General features: G+C 43.0%; 2 protein-coding genes across 2 annotated transcripts in view; one reads left to right on the top strand and one right to left on the bottom strand.

Moving 5' to 3' along the window:
• The window catches only part of TLR2 (toll like receptor 2), a 78842-nt gene that overhangs the window by 7609 nt on the left and 48926 nt on the right, over positions 1-22307 (bottom strand). The window lies entirely within an intron of this gene.
• The window catches only part of RNF175 (ring finger protein 175), a 37701-nt gene that overhangs the window by 233 nt on the left and 15161 nt on the right, over positions 1-22307 (top strand). The window contains exons 2-4 of the mRNA XM_045552148.1: positions 10313-10350; positions 12918-13059; positions 19984-20138. Of these exons, the coding sequence (XP_045408104.1) occupies positions 10313-10350; positions 12918-13059; positions 19984-20138 (335 nt within the window). The remainder of the gene's footprint in view (positions 1-10312; positions 10351-12917; positions 13060-19983; positions 20139-22307) is intronic.

Here is a 22307-nt window from a genome sequence, read left to right as displayed (position 1 = left end):
CTTTCTCTCCCCTTCTTCCTTCGCTCCATCCCTCTCCCGCATCCTCTTTCCGTTTCAGGATCATCCCCGTCCACTCCTCACTGGCTGCTCTCTTCCTGCCCCTTCCCCGGTGGAAGCCTCCAGGGCCCCGGGGAAAGGCGGTGGAGGGAAGGGGTGTACTAGATACAACGGTTCTCAAACTTGAGAGTGGATCAAACCACAGGCAGGGCTAGTTAAAACGTGGGTCACTGGGCTCTGCCCCCAGGGCTTGTGATCCTGTAGGTCGGGATGGGACCTGATTGTTAGCTTGTCTAACCACCCTCTCCTCCTCCTGCTGCTGTCCATTGCAAACCCAATCTTCCTTTATCTTTTATTCATAGGACCATTCTTGGGCTGTGACTAGGTACCAGGAGGGCTTAGGGGGAAGATACAATCAGAGGTGTGCCTTTCCTGGAGGAACTCACATCCTTAAAGCAAGGAGAGAAATTACTCATATAGTGGGGAGGAAAAGATTAGTGTCCCCAAATAGGTTGGACTGTAGGATTTCTAAGAAGCAAGGGATTGCTCCTGACTCGGGGATGTGCAAGGCTGCAGGGGCATGGCCTTAGCGCTGGGCCTTGGGGAATGTTGGGGAGTGGGTAGGATCTGGCCACATGCTCATGACAGGGAATTAGAATTCCAGATGGAGGGAATAGCAGTACCAAATTGTTTGGAGGTGAAAAAAATTGTTGGGGGGATGGCCATGGGAAAAGGCAGAGAGAAGGGGTGCTGTGCAGTGTGACTGCAGAAACCCAGGGCTCAGGAGGGCTTATAGTGAAAAATAAAGGGGAGCCAGGCTGTGGAGGGCCTTGTGTACCAAACTGTGTATATGGGCTTTCTTTTCCAAGATGCAGGGAACTTATAAGGAAACTCTGTGAGTTTCTTGCTGGTTTCAAACCCAGATCATCCAAAGGGGGCTCTGAATTGAGAACTCTGTGTGCCAGGAGGGGCAAAGGACCTAGTACTGTCCACTTTTGCTGCTGATGTTTGCTCTTAAGACTGGCATCATGCCTTGTGTGTTACAGTGAGGTACAGGCCCTCACTGTAACTTGCCCTGTTAACTCTGTGCAAGAAGCACTCACAGCTTCTCCCTCTCCCTTAATCCCATATTGTAGCGAGACAATGTGATCTGGGTACCAGCCGCCAAGGCATCACCCGGGGGCCTGTTAGAAATGCAGAGCCTCGGTTCCCACCCCAGACCTACTAAATCAAAACCTGCATTTAAGGCTGGTCATGGTGGCTCATGGCCCTAATCCTAGCACTCTGGGAGGCCGAGGCGGGAGGATCACTTTAGGTCAGGAGTTTGAGACCAGCCTGAGCAAGAGTGAGATCCCGTCTCTACTAAAAATAGAAAAATTAGCCGGGTGTCATAGAGTGCGTCAGTAGTCCTAGCTACTCAGGAGGCTGAGGCAGGGGATTGCTTGAGCCCAGCAGTTTGAGGTTGCTGTGAGCTAGGCTAATGCCATGGCACTCTAGCCTGGGCAACAGAGACAGATTGTCTTGGAAAAAAAAAAAAATCTGCATTTTAACCAGACCCCAGGGTGATGCATTTGCACATTAAGGTTCAAGAAGTGCTGGATTCAACCATACTATACAAGATCTGGGAATAAGAAAAGGAAAACAGATATTTTACTAGTGACTGGCCAGCCTGTATCTGATAGCATCCCATCACTTTAAACTGTACTCTATTGTATTTTCCTTCAGCATCCTTATCACCACCTGTAGTGTGTCTATTTGTGATTTGATTGTCTCAGGACCTCCTTCAGCATGGGAGCCCCAGGAGAGCAGGCACACACTCTGTCTTGCTAGCTACTGTATTTCCAGGACCAGTCTCTCTCCGGTCTGGCAGATAGCAAGAGAATCTGGCAAATGGCAAATGGCCAGACCTCGACAAATATTTGTTGAATAAATAAATGAACAGTAACATACAACGTCATAATCTGGGACCCCAGCTCCAGCATACCTTCCTGGGTAGACACCATCTTCCAGGAAAATGGGGAACCCCGGAACAGGGGCTGGGAAATCAGAGAGAGTTTTAAATTTGGTCATCCCAAACATCTGAAGCAGGTGTCTAGGCAGACCAGGCTCCCCTACTAACTGTGCTGCTTCTCTCCCTCCCCTGCCATGGGGTAGTCTGGGAACAGCTCAGAACTGCCTGGGAATCCCGACTCTGAAGTGAGGAGTGCTATGGGGATCCTACCTACCATAGCCCCCTTGGGAGTCAGTGGGGTCAGTCCTCATCCCTGGCTTGGGCACTGCAGTGGGTTGAATTGTGTCCCCCCCAAAAGATATGTCTGAGTTCTAACCCTCAGTACCTGTGAATTTGACATTATTTGGAAATAGGGTCTTTACAGATGGACTATTCCTTTTCTCCAACCCCAACCTCTCAATCCCCTTTGGGGTGTCAGCCCTACATCATCACTCTAGAGTCAATTTCTACTCACTCAGTTTATTTCCAAGTATTTTCTTAAGAGACAGAAAAGACACAAAACAATTTTAGTATGTTTCAGAGTCTGAGCTGCACGAGGTCTTCTAAAGAGGGGCAGGGCTCCTGCGCCCTGATCTAGAGCAGCATTGATGAATTCAGATGCAGATTGTCAGTGCTGTCTGCTCTCCCTCCTCATACCTGGCACCTGGACCCTGGGCCCCAGGTTTAACCACTAGTGTTCTGCCAGTGTGGGGACCCCCAGGTCTTAAACCAACTTTCAACTGAACCTTCTGTTATCACCCAGTTGCACCCCAACTTCTGGAAGCCTTAGGATCCCCCAATCCCCAGCCCTCCCGAGGGCCTGGCACACCCAGCCAGCTGTTGTGCTGCCCATGGGCTGGGGTCCTCCTTGCCCTCCGCCCTGCAGTGCTGCTTTCCACTGGCCCAGGTCAGTTGCTTTAGACTCATTCTCCTTGTACTTGGAGGTTTATATCTTTGTTTTCTCTCTGTCCTTTTGCTGTCACTCTAGTGGTATTTGGGGAAGGAGAGGAGGTAAACACATATATTTGATTTATCGTGCATGTTTCACTGGAAGACCTTGTTTTTGTTTGCTTTTTTGATTTTAATGCAGTTATTACGGATGCTCTTGAACATCTTTCCATGAATTTATTGGTCATTTGTAGCTCTTTTGTGAATTTCTTATTCATGTGCTTCATCCTTTTGGAATGTTTGACTCTTTTTGATTAAATTATAAAAGCACTTTTTATATTTAGGTTATTAACTTTTTGCCCCTCACATATGTTGTGTTTTTCCCAGTTTAATTTGTCTTTTAAATATAGATAATTATAATGCATTTGATTTTATGTCCTCAAAATCTGTCAACTTTTATACTTTATATTTTCTGGGCTCCATATCATACTTAGAAATGCTACTCCCACCACACAATTATAAAAATGTTTACCCATATTTTCTTCTAGCACTTTTAAGATTTTCTTTCTGGATTCCAGCAAGATGGCTGAGTAGAGACATTGCTTGCCAGAGCGTCCCAGAGGGAAGGAAGGGTTTCAGATAAAGGAGAGTGGGGAATGGGCACAGCTCAGGTGTAGTTTGGAGGAGGAGGGCCGGAGCCTGCCAGGGACTTCCCACAGAGGGAAATGGCAAAGCAGAATAGGAGAAAGGAAAAGAGGAGAAGAAATCAGGGAGGCTCAAACCCAGAGAGGCTCAGGGCCCAGTGAAGGGGTGAGGGGGGAACCCGTTTCTCCTTCCTACACACCTTCAGTAATCAGCCGGCTACTGAGTTGTTTGGAAGCTTTTCCACCCTCGCAAGCCCAGGTGCCGCTACAACCTCTGAATTGTGCAGAGAACTCACGTGATCCTGGAGCTTGGACATTCTGTGGAGGCTTTCTTCCAGAGAGAGGGACTAGGGGAGCCAGCAAAAGAGGGGCGAAGCTCACTCTGAGCGACAGTTGGTGAATTACAGATGGCCCATCCCCCACCAGCAGTCTTTCCAGTCTTGAGAGATCACTTTGGCCCCTCTCCCAGTGGCTTTTCCCAGGGGCCTGGGATATAAACTTTGAGCCCTGGCCAGACTTTACAGAGCCTTCCAGGCTCACCCAACTAATCCTGCCCAGCCTTGCTCCTCCACTCACCTCTGTTATGGTGGAGAACAAGCAATCCTCTGGGAGCTACAGGGCACCTCCCGCTGCCTGGGGCATTCAGGTGCTTCTCCTAAGGGGCTAAACTCTATTATAGGCACAAAAAACATCTCTGCAGTTGGCTCTTTCCTGCAAGCCTCAACCGCTGACAGGTGGAACTGTATAGCTCATCACAGCATCCAATGACTCAATCAAACAGGGCGTGGCTGATTCCTATGCACAAGCACCACCCACCAACTCAGAGATTAAGCTCAGGGTCCCAATACAATCCACACTGCTGGGAAGAGGAGAAGACAGCAGGATAGAAGCAACCTGAGGGAGCACTATCTTTTAGGAGAGGAATAACGGTTGCAGGCAGCTCGAGCTGTGAGAGCTCTCCCTCATCCAATGCCGACCTCTGGGCTGACTGGGGAGATGCTCTGAGTCTGCGCAGAGACGCTGCATCAGAGAGCAGGTGCGGCAGAGATCTGGTAGTTGCCGATCCCAGGTTTCTGCAACAAATTCTATCCTGATCTCTCTGGTGCATGAAGCCAGGTGAGCTCAGGACTCAGCCTTCCAGCAGTAGCCTTTGCATCACCCCCGCCAGGCCGGGGAGGGAGCAGATAGAACAGAAGCTCCCCCGTGTTGTGCCCTGTGACTGGGGGCTGAGCACGCCTCCTCCCTGCGTGGAACTTGAGCACAGGAGGAGCCACAGATGCCATAAGCACGACCTGGGAAGCCTTGGGAGACAGCCTCAGAGGGTCCCAGGTGTGGGGGGAGAACCGTGGCTGACCAGCAGCTCTGGCCTGCCTGCACAGTCCCTGGGCCACTGAGATAAACCCCTGCCTGTGCAACTGGACATTGGCAGTCTCCATGCTGGCAGAACAGCACTCCATAGGTTGCTCTGCCTCCATAATCCCCAGGGCCAGCTCTAGCTGCACCCAATGCTTTGCCCCTGTAGTTCCAGGGTCCCCACTGGACCTGTGACACCAACCCTGAGATTCCAAAGTTTAGCCTAGGCCCCAAGACACTATCCTTGAGTCTCCAACACTGCTGCTAAGCCAGCAGAAACCTCCCAAGGTCCAACACTCCACCTGGGACCCCCCAGCCCTGACATTACTTCTGGACCTGGGTCGTGCAAAAGCCTACAGCCTGGTCATCCACAATCACTGCCTAAATAGACTCACCCAGCAGCCACTGTCACCTCTAGTGGGTGACCTTAGCCAGAGCAATCCCCTGCATAATAGCTGTGGTGGAGAGGGTCAAATCCAGCCCCCAATACAGACTTCCAACAACGAGCTGGGGAACAACACTCCACACCACACGAAGATCATCTACCATTGGCTCAAACTGAGGCAATTACAAGGGAACAGATTAAAACGGAACAGCTGTTCTACAGGCTCTCACCCGCCCCTCCTCTGATGGGTCAACTTTCCAGAGTAGGTCACAAAAGCTCCATCTAGGATCCACCCCTTTCCCTGCCTAAACTGGAGAGTTCCCAGCAAAGAACAAGTGCCCTGTAGTCCTACAGGTTAGTCCTACTAACCCAGAGCTGAGAGAAGAGGGGCCAGATGCAAAGAACCAGCAAAAGAACACTAGCGACATGAAAAAACAAAATAGTTTGACACCCACAAGGATCACAATGGAGCTATATTAGTGGACTCCACCCACAAGGAAATTGCCAAAATGACAGAAATGCAATTCAGAATATGGATGGCAAGTAAGATGGATGGAACTGAAGAGCTGAAAACCAACAAAAAGAAGCCAAAAAAAATTTTTCAAGAAATTAATGAAAAAGTCACTAAAGAGCTAGACAACATAAGAAAGGATATAATAGAACTTAAAGAAATGAAAGAGTCATTTAGGGAACTTCAAAACACAGCAGAAAGCATCAGCAACAGACTAAACCAAGGAGAAGAAAGAATCTGAGAGCTTGAAGGCAAGGCTCTTGAGCTAACCCAGTCATGCAAAGATTCAGAGAAGAGTATAAAGAAGTCTGAGCAATCACTGAGAGAGATATAGGACCATGTGAAATGAACTAGCATTTGAATTATTGGTGTCCCTGAGGGAGACAAAGAAAGAGCTAAAATCATGGAAAACTTATTTGAGGAAAATTTCCCTGGTATTGTCAGAGAGTCAAGCATACAGATATAAGATGGACATCGAATATCAGGAAAATTCATAGCAAATAGGACATCTCCAAGACACATAGTAATCAACTGGGCCAAAGTCAAAATGAAAAAGAAAATTCCACAAGCAGCTAGACATAAGCAACAACTGACCTACCAAAGAAAATCTATCAGGCTAACAGCAGATTTCTCAGTGGAAACATTACAAGCCAGAAGGGATTGGGGCCTCATCTTCAATCTTCTTAAACAGAACAATCATCAGCCTAGACTCTCATATCCTGCAAAACTAAGTTTCACATATGATGGAGAAACTAAGTCTTTTCCAGTGCAAACACTGAGGGAATTTGTCATGACCAGACCTGCCCTGCAGGAAATACTCAGAACAGTATTATAGATGAATCAGCGCAATAGATACCCACTAATGTAAAATCACCCACAAAAGCTAAAGCTCACAACTCCTATAAAACAATTGCACAAGAGGGGAAACAAAGGAAAAAGGTACTACCCAACATGATGAACAGAACAGCACCCCACATATCAATTCTATCTCTTAACCATAACAGTTTGAATGCACCACTCAAAAAACACATGCTGGCTGAATGGGTGAAAAAACACAACCCAAATATCTGCTGTCTCCAGGAAACACATCTAAACCACAAAAATGCACATAGACTAAATGTGAAAGAATGGAAAAAAATATTCCACGCAAATGGATACCAAAAGAGAGCAGGCATAGCCATTCTCATATCAGATAAAATTGACTTTAAAAGTCTCATGCTCTACTGACTAAGCTAGCCAGGCACCCTTAATAAAATTGACTTTAAATCAACAAAGGTAAAGAAAGACAAAGAGGGTCATTATATAATGGTAAAGGGAACAATTCAACAAGAAGACATAACAATCCTAAATATTAATATATATGTATCTAACAAAGGAGCTCCCAGATACATAAAGCAAATTTTACTAGAGCTAAGCAAAGAAATAAACAGCAGCATCATAATTGCTGGGGACTTCAACACCCCACTGTCAGAGCTGGACAAATCATCAAAGCAGAAAATAAATAAAAAAAAAACCCTGGACCTAAACCAGACTCTAGACCAAATGGACCTAACAGACAATTACAGAACATTCTACCCAAAAACTACTGAATATATATTCTTCTCAGAAGCAGATGAGGCATTCTCCAAGATTGATCATATCTTAGGCCATAAAACAGGCCTCAACAAACTCAAAACAATTGAAACCATACCATGTATCTTCTCACACCACAATGGAATAAAACTAGAAATCAATCACAAGAGAAACACTGAAACCTACACAAAACTCATGAAAATTAAACAACATGATGCTGAATGATTATTGGGTCAAGAATGAGATTAAGATGGAAATCAAAAGATTCTTTGAACTGAACAACAAAGGAGACACAAGCTATCAAAATCTATGGGACTCAGCAAAAGCATTCCTCAGGGGAAAATTCATAACCTTAAATACCTACATCAAAAAGACAGAAAGATCAGAAATTAACAAACTAATGTCACATCTAAAGGAACTAGAAAGGGAAGGACAAACCAAACCCAAAGCCAGCAAAAGAAAAGAAATAAAAAAGGAGATAGCAGAACTAAATGAAATGGAAAACAAAAAAATAATACAGAAGATCAACGAAATAAAAAGTTGTTTCTTTGAAAAGATAAGATTTTCTTTCTTACATTCAAATATTTGCTCCATCTGGAATTCATTTTGAAGCAGGGTATTAGGTGTGGATCCAGCTTTATTTTTTTTCCAAAGGCCCAGCCAGTGGTCCCAGCACCATTTATTGAACAGTCCATTTTCTCCTCACTGATTTGAAGTGACTCATTTATCATATGCACTTGGATCTCTTCCTGGACTCTATTCACTCATCTGTCTTCTTATTCCTGGGCCAGTACAACTTTCAGTTAATTTCTATGGCTTTATCATGGATTTCAGAATCTGGCATCCAAGACCCTAGTCTTAACTCTTCTTCTTCCGAATTTTCCTGACTATCCTTACATGCTTATCCTTCCAGATACATTTTAGTGTCATTTTAATTTCTAGAGTAAAGCCTCTTATGATCTTGAATGGATGTGCAAAATAATATATATCAGAAAAGACTGCCAAAAAGTAAGCCCTATCCTAGAAAAAAACTGTTGTACTATTTGGAACTATTATTAGAAAAGAAATGTCTCTAAAAGTATCATCATCATCATCATCATCATCCTAATTCACTTTTTCTCTAGGAAATACGGTTTCAATATCATTTGACCTAAATAAGTTCTTACTTGTATTTAACAGAAATCTTTTCAGGTATGATTTCTACCCCCTAAACCTTCCTGGTCTTCAGAAAAATAATTTATTCTATTTCATTAAAAATGACTTAGAATCTGGTGGTAGTTTGAGACCATTATGCCCAGGGCTATATTACAAGTAAAAGGCAAATGAAACTTTTCTCTTAACATAACTGAAAACCTGCTTCCTTATTTTAAGCTATTTTTAACATTGAGCACTATGAACCTGAAGATTTCAAACCGCAAAAAGAAGGGAGTACTATAGGTTATAACTTTTATTTAAGATAATTAGCCATGGATTAAGTACTTTCTTACAAAACTCTCATATAATGGCTTTTTTATCCTCACAATATTACAATGAAGTAGACAAGAGCAACTATTATATCAATCTCCCGTTTCTAATAAGGAAATGGAGACAAACACGGGTTAGTGATATGCCTTAGGCCATCTCCCAAAGAACCAGTCAGCTCAGTGTTTGGTGGCTGCATGGCTCAAGGCTCCAATCCATCTAATGTTTTCTCCCCCAGAGCAGAAGTCAGCAGAGAGGGACCTAACAAACACAGGAAGAGATTCAGGCATCTCTATTACCCAAGGGTTGCTTTGCTCCTGGAACTCAGCACTTGAGCGCACCTACTGTGACCTCCATTTGAGTATTCGGGACCCACCTACCTGGAGGCAGAGAGCCATGGAGAAGCTGCCAGTATCACCCTCTGTGACTTCCTCTTTCCTGGCATTGTCAGAAAGCCCTGGCATTGGGCAAATATTGCCTAAACCTACACTCACCTGTGTCATCCACAGCATAGTTCTCTTGTAATGGAATCCCTCAAGCATCTGACAGAAGCATAGATTTTATAACATTATGGAGCCTGTTTACCTCAAGTCAGAGAAATCCTAGACTGAACCATGGATGGCGTTTGTTTCTTTCCATGTATCGGAATTGCTCACACCATTTGAAGAAAATGGGGCAAAAATATGGTTAATATCAGGTTTGTGTAACAAATGTTTTATTTGCCTTCCTTCTTTGCCATCATTGGGGATTTTAGCTTTCAAACAGTATCTTTTAACACTACTGAACTAGGGACTAAGCTGTCCATGCTCTTTGTGAAAGTTAAAAGGTTATGCCTTTCCAATGATTGGCCTCAGAGGTTTCAAAGGACCAGATGTAGTGGATTAGCAGTAATCAAGAGACGGCAGCACATGGGTGGGCTTTGCAGGTTGTCTATAAAGCACCGTCCTGGTGATGGTCTGTGTGCTCTCCAGTTCAATCTGCAAGGGCACGAGCCCATATTGCTCCTTTCCCTGGGGTCAGTAATGGTACCTCCTTTATAGGAAGGCATGACAGTGCTCTAAACAGAGCCTCTGCACAGCTCTGTTTCTAAAACCTTGAACTTGAAGATGATATTTATTCACGGGCATTATTTACAACACCAGCAAAATAGATGTTTTTTAAGGGTGCTCAGATTCAAACATCGTATCCCAGAAGCCAGAGGGGCAGGGAGGCCACTCTCTACAACCTTGACTGACTTGCCAAAACAAAACTGCAGGAATGGCACCGCATCTGCTTCTATGCCCTAGGAACTGAATCAAATATTTATTAACAGTGACCTGATAACTGGTTTTTGTTTGTTTGAGTTGTTTTAGTTCTGTAAGCAAATTATTTTATTAGGACTTTCATCCTAGATTATTCCAGTACTAGGGAACATCATTATGTTTCATGGTTTGGGTTTCCCATGTAATGCTTTAAAATACAAGCCAAGAAAATAAGGAATTTTTGATAAGGGCCCTTTTTATGTCTTTCAGATCTCTCACACAAAGCTTTCTGCAGATGATGTGTGGAAGTAAGTTATTACTATTTTTTACAATTGTTTTACTAAGAATTATATTTTTACCTTAACAGTTGAGAAATTGAATGAAGTCATCATTTTATTTGTAAATTTTCCAGGATAGAGAAGGTGGGGTAGGATAGCCATGTGTGCACAAAGAGACCATAGACCAAAACTGCATGAATTTCGTCTGTTTTCTACAGCATGATCCATGCATTCCCACAAAGCAAGATTAATATATCCTTCGGAACATGGCTATGTCAAGTTACTATTTATTTTAGGCACATGATACATCTGGTTTTCTTTATATGCTGTTTCCTGTGTGTTCCAGTACCTATTGTGGGGCCTGTGAGCACTACATGAAATGAAATAAAAATGAAAAATTCTTCCTTTTTTGCATTATGGGAATCAACCATGACTGTATTCCTACTCATAATAGGAAATACTTGTTGCATTTGCGTACCAATTTACACTTTCAAAGTACTTTCACATAGCTGAATCCATTTGAGATGTGTTTTCATTATTACATATGCAAAGTAGATTAATATCATAAAGCATATTTTGTTTATATCTATGCAAGTCCCATTTTAGACTGATGATGAATTCAATCTTCTATCTACATGGCCTAAGTTCAAAGTCTGTTAATTACATAGAATATTAATTAGCTATTTTGGATTTGAGGCTGTAAAAATCATAACTGAACTCTTGTACCCTTTTCATTTTTCTTCACTTCCCATTTCTTCAGGGGAACAAGTATATTTCTTTTTTTAATGAGCTTGTAGAAATCATTCTTGTCTCCTGAGTTCAGCTTCCAACACAGAGGCTAATAGCCCATGTAATTTTATTCCAGTCGCGTATCTGATATGGGCTTCAGCTTTGTCATTGATAAATGAAGGGGTTTTCATTCCATCTGTGGGAACTTACAGCACTGACATTCTAAGAATCCATCTCAAAGAAGCTGAACTCAAGCAGGAGTATTTACTAGGCTGTGTAGGCTCATTTCTACACCTTCTCCAGCAGGGGGCACCCCCGGGGTTTGGATGGGGCCTTTTCTGTAGAAATGCCGGGACAGGGAGAGAACCCAACAGGCATCAGGTGCCTTTGAAAGGTTACAATCGTGTGGCACAGACTACTATTCTGCAGTGTTTTCTGACTGGTACCCTAGCTAACTGCGTGCTGTAACCAGTCATAGAGATTTTGTGACTGATGGAGCCGGGGTGAAAGATGATGCTAACCAACACAAAGTAACTTCATTCATAGTTTTGTCCTTTTCCCTAATATTGACCCTGGGCCTCTCTTTTCCTCCAGGCCAGTGGTTCTCAATCTTGGCTGCCCTTTATAATCACCTGGGAAGCTTTAAAAATTACTGATGCCCAGGTCCCATCCTGGGAACCTGTGTCAGTTTGCTAGGAATGCCGTAACAAAATACCACAGACTGGGTGGCTTAAACAGCAGAAATTTATTTTCTTATAGTTATGGAGGCTAAACATCCAAGATCAAGGTGCTGCCAGGTTCAGGTTGGCAGGTACTGGGGGTTAGGACTTCTACATATGAATTTTGGGAGAACACAATTCAGCCCGTGACACCCAGCAATGGTCATTTAATTGATCTGGGGTGTGGGTTGGGAATTGGAATTTTTAAGAGCTCCCAGGGATTTCTAACTTACAGCCAAGGACAACAACCACTGCTTAGGTTTTCTTCGAGGCACTTCTTCTCTAGGATATCAGACCAAATGACTTAATATTCTAGTGGTTTTCTCTATCACTGTGCAAAACTAAGCATCCAACTAAAAACTGAAACAGCCAGCCATCATCTGAATGTGCATGTCTAAGATAATACTTAGGCCTATTCTTTCTCCCTATCCTGTAATAGTTCTACAACAATTCATACAACTCACTCAGGAGCTTTTCCTTGCCCCATGGATAATATACTCTCCTTTGGCACAGGCACCATCTACAGTATACCTTTTTACTTGAAAATAATATAAATTACTTGAGATCACCAACATTCTACTGTTTTTGACTTTCAAAACTGGAAGTTTCATACGATTCAGCCCAACAGTAACTATTATTCTGCATATAGATACAAATAAGATAACGTATGTGCTTTAAAATCTTACAACCAGCCCTTGAGTTACAGAGGGATTGTTATCTTAAGTTTGCAAAGGAGGAAATTGAGGCTCAGAGAGAATAAATGACTTCCCCAAGAAAGTCAGGCGATGAAGTAGCAGATCAAGGCCTGGAGCCCAGGTCTTCCCAGGGCCCATCAGTATTTTTTTAGCCCCATCACTTAACTTGAAAAGACAAGACTGTGGCCAAAACCACATGGGAAAGTAAAGGGCTGAGAGGAATTGGGTTTGCTGATAGAATCAGACTCCTCCTCTCAGCTGTCCCTTCCCCAAACCTGGAAGAAGGGAAGGAACCAAGAAAAACTTGGAAAAACTTTATAATCAAAGCTTACCAATTTCTACATTTGAAATCCCCAGTTGTTTCCTGTGAGCCAAGCCTGCTTTTGTTGTTGTTGTTTTGCTAAATATGCAAGGGTTGAGAGCTTTTTCAGATGACCTCGTTTGCTGGTTTTAGCCTGCAGCAGGAGAGGATGTACAAGATGCACCGTGGCCACGAGTCCATGCACGTGGAGATGATCTTGATCTTCCTCTGCGCTCTGGTCATCGCCCAGATAGTGCTGGTGCAGTGGAGACAGAGGCACGGCCGGTCCTACAACGTGAGTCACCCCCGGGGCTGCTGGAAGCCTGCTCCAACCTGTCAGCCTGACTGTCCTTTCCAGGTCACATTCTTCCTTTGTTACTACTTTGAAGGAACTGCTTGGGTTTAAGTCAGTGGTTTTCACCAGGTACATTTTCTCCCCTAAGAGACATTGGCCTTGTCTGGAAACATTTTTGATTGTCAGGACTTGGAGGGGTGGAGGAGTTGCTACTGGCACTAGTGGGTAGAGGCCAGGGATGCTGGATACATCCTACAATGCAGGACGACTCCCCACCACAAAAATGACCTGGCCCACAATGTCAGTAGTGCCAAGGTTGAGAAACCATGGTTTAAGTAAACCAGTTTTCCTTTTGTGCATGAACAATTTCTGCCAACGCCCAGGAAAAGGAGGATTAGGAATCAAAAGGTTGAGGCTGTCTGCTATGACTTGCATGTGTCCCCTAAAGTTCATGTGTTGGAGACTTGGTCCCCAGTGCAGCAGTGGAGTCTAATGAAAGTTGGGTAGGCCACGAGGGCTCTGCCCTCCTGAGTAGATGAAGGCCGTTATTATGCAAGTGGGTTTATTATAAAAGGAAGAGTTCAGCACCCCCTTTCTCTCTCCACTTCTCTCTTGCCCTCTTACCTTCTGCCATGAGTTGATGCATCAAGAAGGCCCTCACCAGATGCCAGCCCCTCTGTCTTAGACTTACCAGCCTCCAGAATTGTGAGCAATACATTTCCCAGGGTTTGGTATTCTGTTATAGCAGCACAAAATGGACTAAGACAGAAAATTGGTCCTGAGAAGCGGAGCTGTTGCTATAATAAATTCCTGAAGATGTGGGAGTGACCTGGAACTGGGTAACGGGCAGAGGCTGGAAGAGTTCGGAGGAGCAGGCTAGGAAAAGCCTGTGTTGCCGTAGATGGAGTATTAAGGGCAATTCTGGCGAGGGCTTAGAAGAAGAAAAAAACTATGGAGAAAGTCTAAAACTTCTTAGAGATTACTTAAGTGATTATGATCAGAGTGTTGGTAGACAGTAAAGGCCATTCTGATGAGGTCTCGGAGGGAACAAGGAACAAGATATTGGAGACTGGAGTAAAGCCACAAAGCACTTGTCTGAATTATGTCCATGCCCGAGGGCTTTATGGAAGGCAGACTGAAGAGTGATGAACTAGGATATTTGGTGGAAGAAATTTCTAAGCAAAATATTGAAGGAGCTGCATAACTTCTTTTAACTGAATATAGTAAAATAAGAGAAGAGAGAAATGATTTAAAGATGGAATTTACAATTAAAAGGGAAATAGAATGTAAACATTTGGAAAATTTGCAGCCTAGCTACGTAAAGAACAAGAAAGCGTGCAAGGGAGTGGGCGAGTGACCCTTTGACAAGGGGATTAGCATGGGTGGAGAAAAGCCCGATGCTATTGGTCAAGACAATGGAGAATGGCCTCAAAGGCCTACTGAGGGCTTGGAAGCTGCCCCTCCCATCACAGGGCTAGAGCCCTAGGAAGGCAGAATGGCTTTAGGGGATGAGCTCAGGGCACATTCCATGGCCTGGCTGCCCAGGACCACCTCAGGACTCTGCTCTCTGCATTGCAGCATAGTGCTCCTTGGCTGCCCCGACTGTGGCACCAGCAAGTTCAGGTGCAGCTCAATCTGCAGCTCTGGATGGTATAAGCTATAAACCTTGGTGGCACTATTGTGCAGGCATGCAGCATGTACAGGCTGTGGGGCCATGGCTGCCTCCACCTAAATTTCAAAGAACGTTGTAGACATCCTAAAAGCCCAAATAGAGACTTGTCACAGGGGCAGAGCTGCCACAGAAAGCCCCCACTGGGACAATGCCCAGTGGAATTGTGGGGTCTGAGCTGCCACAGAGGGTCCCAACTAGGTCTAGTGGAGCCATGGAGGCCGGGCTGCTCCCAGACTCCAGAGTCGTAGAGCTACCAGCATGCAACTCCAGCCTGGGAGAGCTGCAGTCACAAGACTCCAACCCATGAGAGTTGTTGCATGGGCTGAGCCCAGTAAAGCCATGAGGGCAGGGCTGCCTGAGACCTCAGGGGCCCAATCCCTGCCCCAGTGTGCTCAGAAAGTAGAATATGGAGTCAAAGTTTATTCTCAAGCCTTCAGATTCAGTATGATTCACCCTATTGGATTTTAGACTTGCTTGGGACCTGTTACTCCTTTCTTCTTTCCTATTTCTCCCTTTTGGAATGGGAATGTCTATCCTATGCCTACCCCACAATTGTATTTTGGAATTAGATAGCTTGTTTAATTTCACAGACTCACAGCTGGAGGGAAATTTGCCTCAGGGTGAACCATACCTTGAGCCTCAACCATATCTGATTTAGATGAGACTCTGTGTTTTTTTGTTTGTTTGTTTCTATATGAGAAGAACATGAATTTGGGGGCCAGGGCAGAATGCTGTGGTTTGAATGTGTCTCCCAAAGTTCATGTGCTGTAAACTTAATCCCCAGTGCAACAGTAATAAGAGGTAATTAGGCCACAAGGGCTCTGTCCTCATGAATGGTTTAATGCTTTTATTGCAAGAGTAGGTTCATTATCTTACAAATGGGCTCCTTATAAAAGGACAAGTTTGGCCCCCTTTTCTCTCACTTTCTCTTGCCCTCTTGCCTTCCACCATAGGAATAAAGCCCTCACCAGATACCAGCCCCTGGATCATGGACTTCCCAGCCTCTAGAACCATGACAAATGAATTTCTTTTCATCATAAATTACCGAACCCTTGGTATTCTGTGATAGCAGCACATTTCTATTTGATGATTTTTGAGGTGCTATATGCCAAAAAGACTTTGTCCTTGTCTTGTATTTGAAGCAGTTGCTCCTGTGTCATGTTGTCTGCAGGAAACCCAGACCATGTACTTGAGAGGGGCTAATTCAAAAAGCTCAGAACATTTTCAGATACAACTCCTAACAAATATGTCCATCTTCTGGAGCGATCGTTTGTCTAGAGAGAGAATGTTCTGTGATCTGTAGGAGCTGTGTACATCAGAGCATCTTATTATAAATATCTAAAGCAAAGGAAATGGTTTGTTTAAAAACATAACATAAACTGCTCCTATGTGATGCCAAAAAGTACAGATAGAAAGTGGATGGAAGGTAGAGAATTCTCATTTTGTATGGGATACTACTAAATACCTGGCTGTTTCCAAATAGTCACATTTTTAGCACCATATATACCAAGCATCTGGATATTTGAATTTTTCTCTTTCCAGCTAGTAATCTTGACATGGTGTAGACATAGGCAGAGCCTCAAAAGTTAAATTATTTCCAAATGCTTTGAGCAGCATTTAATTAAAAATAAAATTTTGTTTAACATTACCCTCTCCACCTTCTTTTATGTGCATTTACTTTCCATATCTGCCCAAAGTAGGGAGGAAAGTGCCAGAAAAGAATCCTTCTACTACTCTTCAAATCAATAGAAGGCGTGATGACTACATCCACAGAATTTGGGTTTCAAACACACTATTAACTTGCCTCAATACACACCAAATAATTTGCCAGATTGAAGCATTGCTCTATTTAAATCAAACTTCCTGCTTATTCATAGCTGTGAAACACGAGAAAACATTACTGTGCCAATAAGCATTGTGTCTCCTCAAATCTTTTTAAAATGAGGCAAGGCACAAATACTCACATACATACTTATATACATACATACATAACATTGCAGAATCTTCTTTAAGAGTTTAAATAACAAAATCAACTACCTGGATTGATCTGGAGATAGAAAAATGGGCCAAATGAATATCTAAGGGCCCTTCCCATGCCAAGATTCCATAGTTTTTTCTTGTTTGATTTATGTCCACACTTTCCTTCATGGGCTTTGTACTGATAGCAACACTAGAGTCATTTATTTCCATGAAAATTTCCTGCTTACCTCTGAGCATCCCCCTGGTCTCCCTCCACCTGCACCCTAAACAAATGGTTACAAATAATTTGAGATTTGCAGCAAAGAAAATGAATATAACATAACTTCTTTCTCTCTCTTTTTAATATTGCATGTTCATTCATCATTCTGTACAATTAGATAAATGAAAGATATCTTTGCTTTGACTTGATCTGAAATTCTTTTCAGATTCATTATGTGCATGGCAACAAGGAAAAAAAATGGTACCTTTGGGCAGCATCTGATTCATCAGGAAATTCCTCCTGCTATGATGCATGGGGCGGAGAGAACGCGGGTGATGTGATTCAGATGCCCCAGCTGCCTGTTACCAGTAATGCAGATGTGTTTTATAAGCACATGCCCAGATGGTGACCCCTCTGGCATTAATAATGTGTTTCAGATGCTAGGCTTCCTCCTTGCATGTATGTGCCTTGATTTCACATATTTCATGTGTTTATTTATGAGGCACAACATTCCTACATTTCATATGTGGCAGTTACTATTAAAAATGAGAAATTTTAACTGCTCTGGAAATTGATAAAGAATCTTTTAAATTTCTATTGAAATGTGGCCCTCACAGGTAATTGACTTCCCATACAATTACTGAATTCACAATGCAAATTTTTGACCTTTGTGTGTTGAGAAAATATGGTCCTGGGTATACACTCTAAAGATATTTAAGAAACTAAATATTTGCTTACATAATATATTATAACAGGTTTTTTTGCTCTCCATTCATTTCTGATCTCCAAAGCCTATTTTTGAAAGTAGTTTCTATACATTGACCATTGTTATTCACTATTAATTAAATCCAGGCATCAAGGAAGAGAGATTTGGGTTCTTCTAGAAATGGTTCATACTTATGGACCCACAGGGAGAGAACTAGTTTTATAAAAAATATAGTCCAACTGTAGTTCCAAACTATCATAGATGGTAACTCCTTAGATTTGAAGAAATGGATTAGTCTTAGAAATTTTAGCTTAGATCTAAAGTATAAAATATAACAACAGCATAGTAGTTCCACTGAGTTAAAATGAACTGACTCAACTAATCTATTCAAAAAACTCTTAACTTTTTATCCAAAAAGTTTCAGTATTTTTATGGGGAATGTAAAAATGAATCAAATTCTTAGAACAGAGAGATGAAAAATGCAAATGACAGATGATCAGATCTTGAAAGACGGAGTTCATGTCCGTTTCCTTTACTGTCATAAGTCATGAACTTTAAAAAGTCAGCAAATATGATAGAGAACTATCTCCATAAACAGCTGCCCAAATACTGATAAGATGTTTTTAAGGGACTGCGTACTTTTATTATCAATAGCATGGGGTCAAAGTTGCTAATGCTTAGTGCTGAAAGGAAGCACATCTTGAGTCTTGGTTACTTAGCATGTGGTTTTGGGTCCTCATGAAAACTTTTCTACTTCCTTAAGTAAAGCCTGGTTTTCCTATCTGTGCACATATATTTATCTCAATTTCATAAAGGTGCTAACTTGTTCATTAACTTGAACCATACTCACAAAATTGGATGGAAAATTAAAGCAATTATCTGACTACTTCAGGCAAGAGTAAAGAATATTTACTTTTCCCTGAATGTATTCCCTGAAATTAAAAAGCACAAAAGTAGGTTATAGGATTTTTTTTCCTGAACTCTGTAGATATTAACCTCAGATTTACTCTGTGTGTATTTTTGCTCAAATGCATATGCGTAACAACAACTCTGGGTTTCTCTGAAAGAAGATTCAGATCAATTCTAAGAGGACTTCAGATTGTTTATGGGGATAGAGCAATAAAAGGGGATTGATGAGCCTGGGAATGTCCTCTGGTTTGACACTGAAAGAATGGCTGTGGCCTTGCCTGTTTCACTGACTTCTTGAAGTCCTGTCAAGTAGTTTTGGTTATTGATCTTAGATGTTATAACCAAGACCCTATTAAAGGAGCCAACAATGTATCCATAGACTCTTTTTTCTAAGCCTCCCGTTTTTATTACAAAGATTAAGAAGATAAAGAAAACAAATAGCATCAGGCTTTTTTATATTCAGGATGATATGTCTATGAAGTGCAAGCTCTAATAACTTCCCCCACATCACTGGCAGATGTAATTAACTGGGCATGAGACTCTCGACAACTAAACCGGGATCCAGGCTCAGAATCCTCAAAACAGCACTGCAGGGTGCCACTAAAAATTAACTAACGCCCATCCTTGAAACAAAACCTCTTTGCCATTCCCTTTATATTAATTCTGGGCAAATAGTTGGTGGTTAATCTGAATGGGATAAAACACAAAAGACCATCGGTTATTGCCATTGTTTAATCCTGTTGGCTTTTTCAGGAGAGAGGTGACCAGCTGGCATTAGGCCTGCTCTGAAGAGTGGGAGCGTGGGCTCCGATAACCATACCAGGCTAGTGCCCCACAGCCCACCAGCTCGGCTATTTTGCTCCCTGATGCATGACCCTCTGAAGGCTGCTCAGACTCAGATCAATGGTACAGGCCACAAAGGGGTCATGCACGGAGGAACAGGAACCCCTGCGGATGGAAAGATCCCAGGAGCTGCTCTGAAACACTGACCTCCGCTTCCTCCTTTGGGATCACTGTCACTTTCACATGGCCGCATGATAGTGACAGTGGCCCTTGCCCCCACAGAGTGCAGTAGTGTGTTCAGAATGCTTTCCATCCATGGTCTCATTGCTCCCCCCTCCATCTGCACTGGGAACCACTGCAGCTGTTGATGTCCCCAGTTTTCCTACTAACGTGAGCTCGCTTGTCCAAAATCACATAGCTGTTGAGGCCCCAAATGGCTTTCACTGAAGAAGTCAGATGAAAGAAAGTGACAGACGTTGGATTATTTTCCAGATAATTGTGCCAGTTCTCTCCATAACCTGTCATGTCTAGGAACGGCTTTACAGTTTGACGGTGAACAAGTTGCACGGTACAGACATGATGGCAAAGGTGGTTTCCCCCAGAGAAGCTTCTGGATCATTTAACAATTCAGGCCGTCAGTCACTGAAAGAGACTTTCTGTTCATTTCTCTGACAGCTGGTGACCTTGTTGCAGATGTGGGTTGTCCCTTTGTATTTTACGATAAAACTTTACTGGTGGAGGTTTCTGTCTATGTGGGGAATGTTCTCAGTTATCACCAGTTATATCCTCTTCAGAGCTACCCGGAAACCTCTCTCAGGGAGAACACCACGGTATGTATTCCACTCGTTCCGTCCCCACTATCTCGTTTATTGTAGACATTAAAAAGTATATTTGATGTCCATTTTCCTGGGTTGGGGAAGTGATTTACACTTCTTTTACACCTCTTTTCCCTTGGGTAGCAAGCTATTTGGAGATTAGCTATACTGCTCTTAGTTCATGTTCATTGTTTAGTGGTGTTTCCGACATGCCTGTGGAATGTATTTCTTCAAAGCTGGGCATGGTGGCTCACGCCTGCCTGTGATCCTAGCACTTGGGCAGGCTGAGGGAGGAGGAGCGCGTGAGCCCAGGAGTTTGAGGTTGCTATGAGCTATGATGACATACTGCACTCTAGCCCGGGCAACAGAGCAAGACTCTGTCTCAAGGGGGAAAACAAAAAAGACTATTTCTTTAAATATTAGCTACTGAAGGCAAGGAGAAAGAGAAGTGAAAATAGTGCTTACAATTTCTAGAGCACTATTTGCATGTTTATTTTTAGCTTAATATTTTGCTTTATTCCACTGTAAGTTGTGTTACACACAATTTAGAATAGAGCAAGAGTTGAAAGCTGTGTTTCAACCTGAAACTATCTAATAAACATAAGTAATAGACAACTTATTATTCTCATAACAAATGAGGCTTTACTTTTCTGATGGCCACTTTAATTACCATTGCCAACCTCTGGAGATGTACATAATTCCTTGCATCATTCACAAATCTTTCCGAAGTCTTATAATCACATAATGTGCCTACAAGCTTGCTTTTGCCCTCTTTGTTCTGTGAGCAAGATCTGAATCTTCATCAAGATAAAGTCGAAATGAGAGAAAGTATGCAAAGTGTAAAATAGAAATAAGACAATATTGAATTTTGACCTTTCTGGAGAGTAAATCATAAACTCCTGTAAAAATATTTTTATGATTATTTAGCCATTTAGAAATTTGTTTTCATCCTCAAAAAAGGGGGGGAGAGACAAATATCAAATTTTCCTTCTAGTCTGGAGAAGGAAAAATATGTGGAGAGTGAAATCATATAAATAAATGTGATGATAAAAATTGAAATTCAAATAAATGAATTCAGGTTTATGAGTATTTTAATTTAATTCCACTCTGGGAAGAGCTTGGGAGTGGTGTTAAGAGACCTTCTAAACGGGCCAGTCTGGGGCCTTGGACAGCCTGGTAGAGTCTGAGTTTACCCTTCAGTAAAATGGACACATGGCACCCTTTCTCCTTCTTACAAAAATTCTAAGTTATTTAAGATTAGTGAAAGTGCTCTGAGTTTTGGAAGCATCCAAATGTTTTCATCCCCTGGATATAATCTATATTGCATTTCCGTGAGAATGGTTCACGTTCCCACTGTATAATGAATTACCCTAGCTAAGGGCAATGTTTCTGTGCATACCAGCTCACTCAGTGCAGAGGAATTTTATTACAAGAAACACCCAAATGCTGCCTCATTGCCCTTGATGGCTCATATATGTCAGCTGGCCAGGGTTCCATACCCTCTTCCTCTTGCTCACTGCATGTTGCTGCCTGCACAGTTTCAAGCCCTGGTCCAGTCTGAGAGCCAGGAGGCTCCACGGACGTTGTGAAGCAAACCCAGCTGCCATCTGAAGCAACAGCAATGGGAGAGGCTAAGTAGGGCCTCTTCTAGAACAGCAGTCAGGATAAAAGCTCCTGTATATGAGAAGTAGTATAGGCCCTAAGATCTTTACAGCTCTTTGCTTCGTCATTACATTATAGGTGAGTCACATCTTAGCCGTCTTTATTGAGACGAGGAGAATTTCACTCCAGGCTAGGAAAGCAGCGAAGCTAATCAGCAGCGGTGCAGAAGGCGAGCTCCTCAGGCGTTGTTTTCAGCGCTGACTGTTCCTCCCCCAGAGCACACCAGGCCCTAGCTATGGGGCAGAGCACCAGAGAAGGGGAAATGAGCTTCCTCTCTGCTATAATCAGGTAGCCGTCAAGCAGTGAAGTTCAGGCTCAAAGATAGGCCAGGTGCTAGTCATAAGGGCTGGGCCTGATCACATCAATTCCAACCTCAGGCTGAGCTTGCCTTTTGGAGGCTGCTCGGAAGCAGTTTCTTATCTGGTTTGTCTGCCTTCCAGTGTAAGTCTGAGTAGCAAGGAAGTTCTGGACTCTACTGTCCCTGCAAACTTGTGCCCCCAGTGAGCAGGAAGATTGGGGTGG

This window comes from Lemur catta, chromosome 5 (genome assembly GCF_020740605.2).
Source record: "Lemur catta isolate mLemCat1 chromosome 5, mLemCat1.pri, whole genome shotgun sequence".
NCBI lineage: Eukaryota > Metazoa > Chordata > Mammalia > Primates > Lemuridae > Lemur > Lemur catta.
This window is presented reverse-complemented; position numbering and strand designations above follow the sequence as displayed.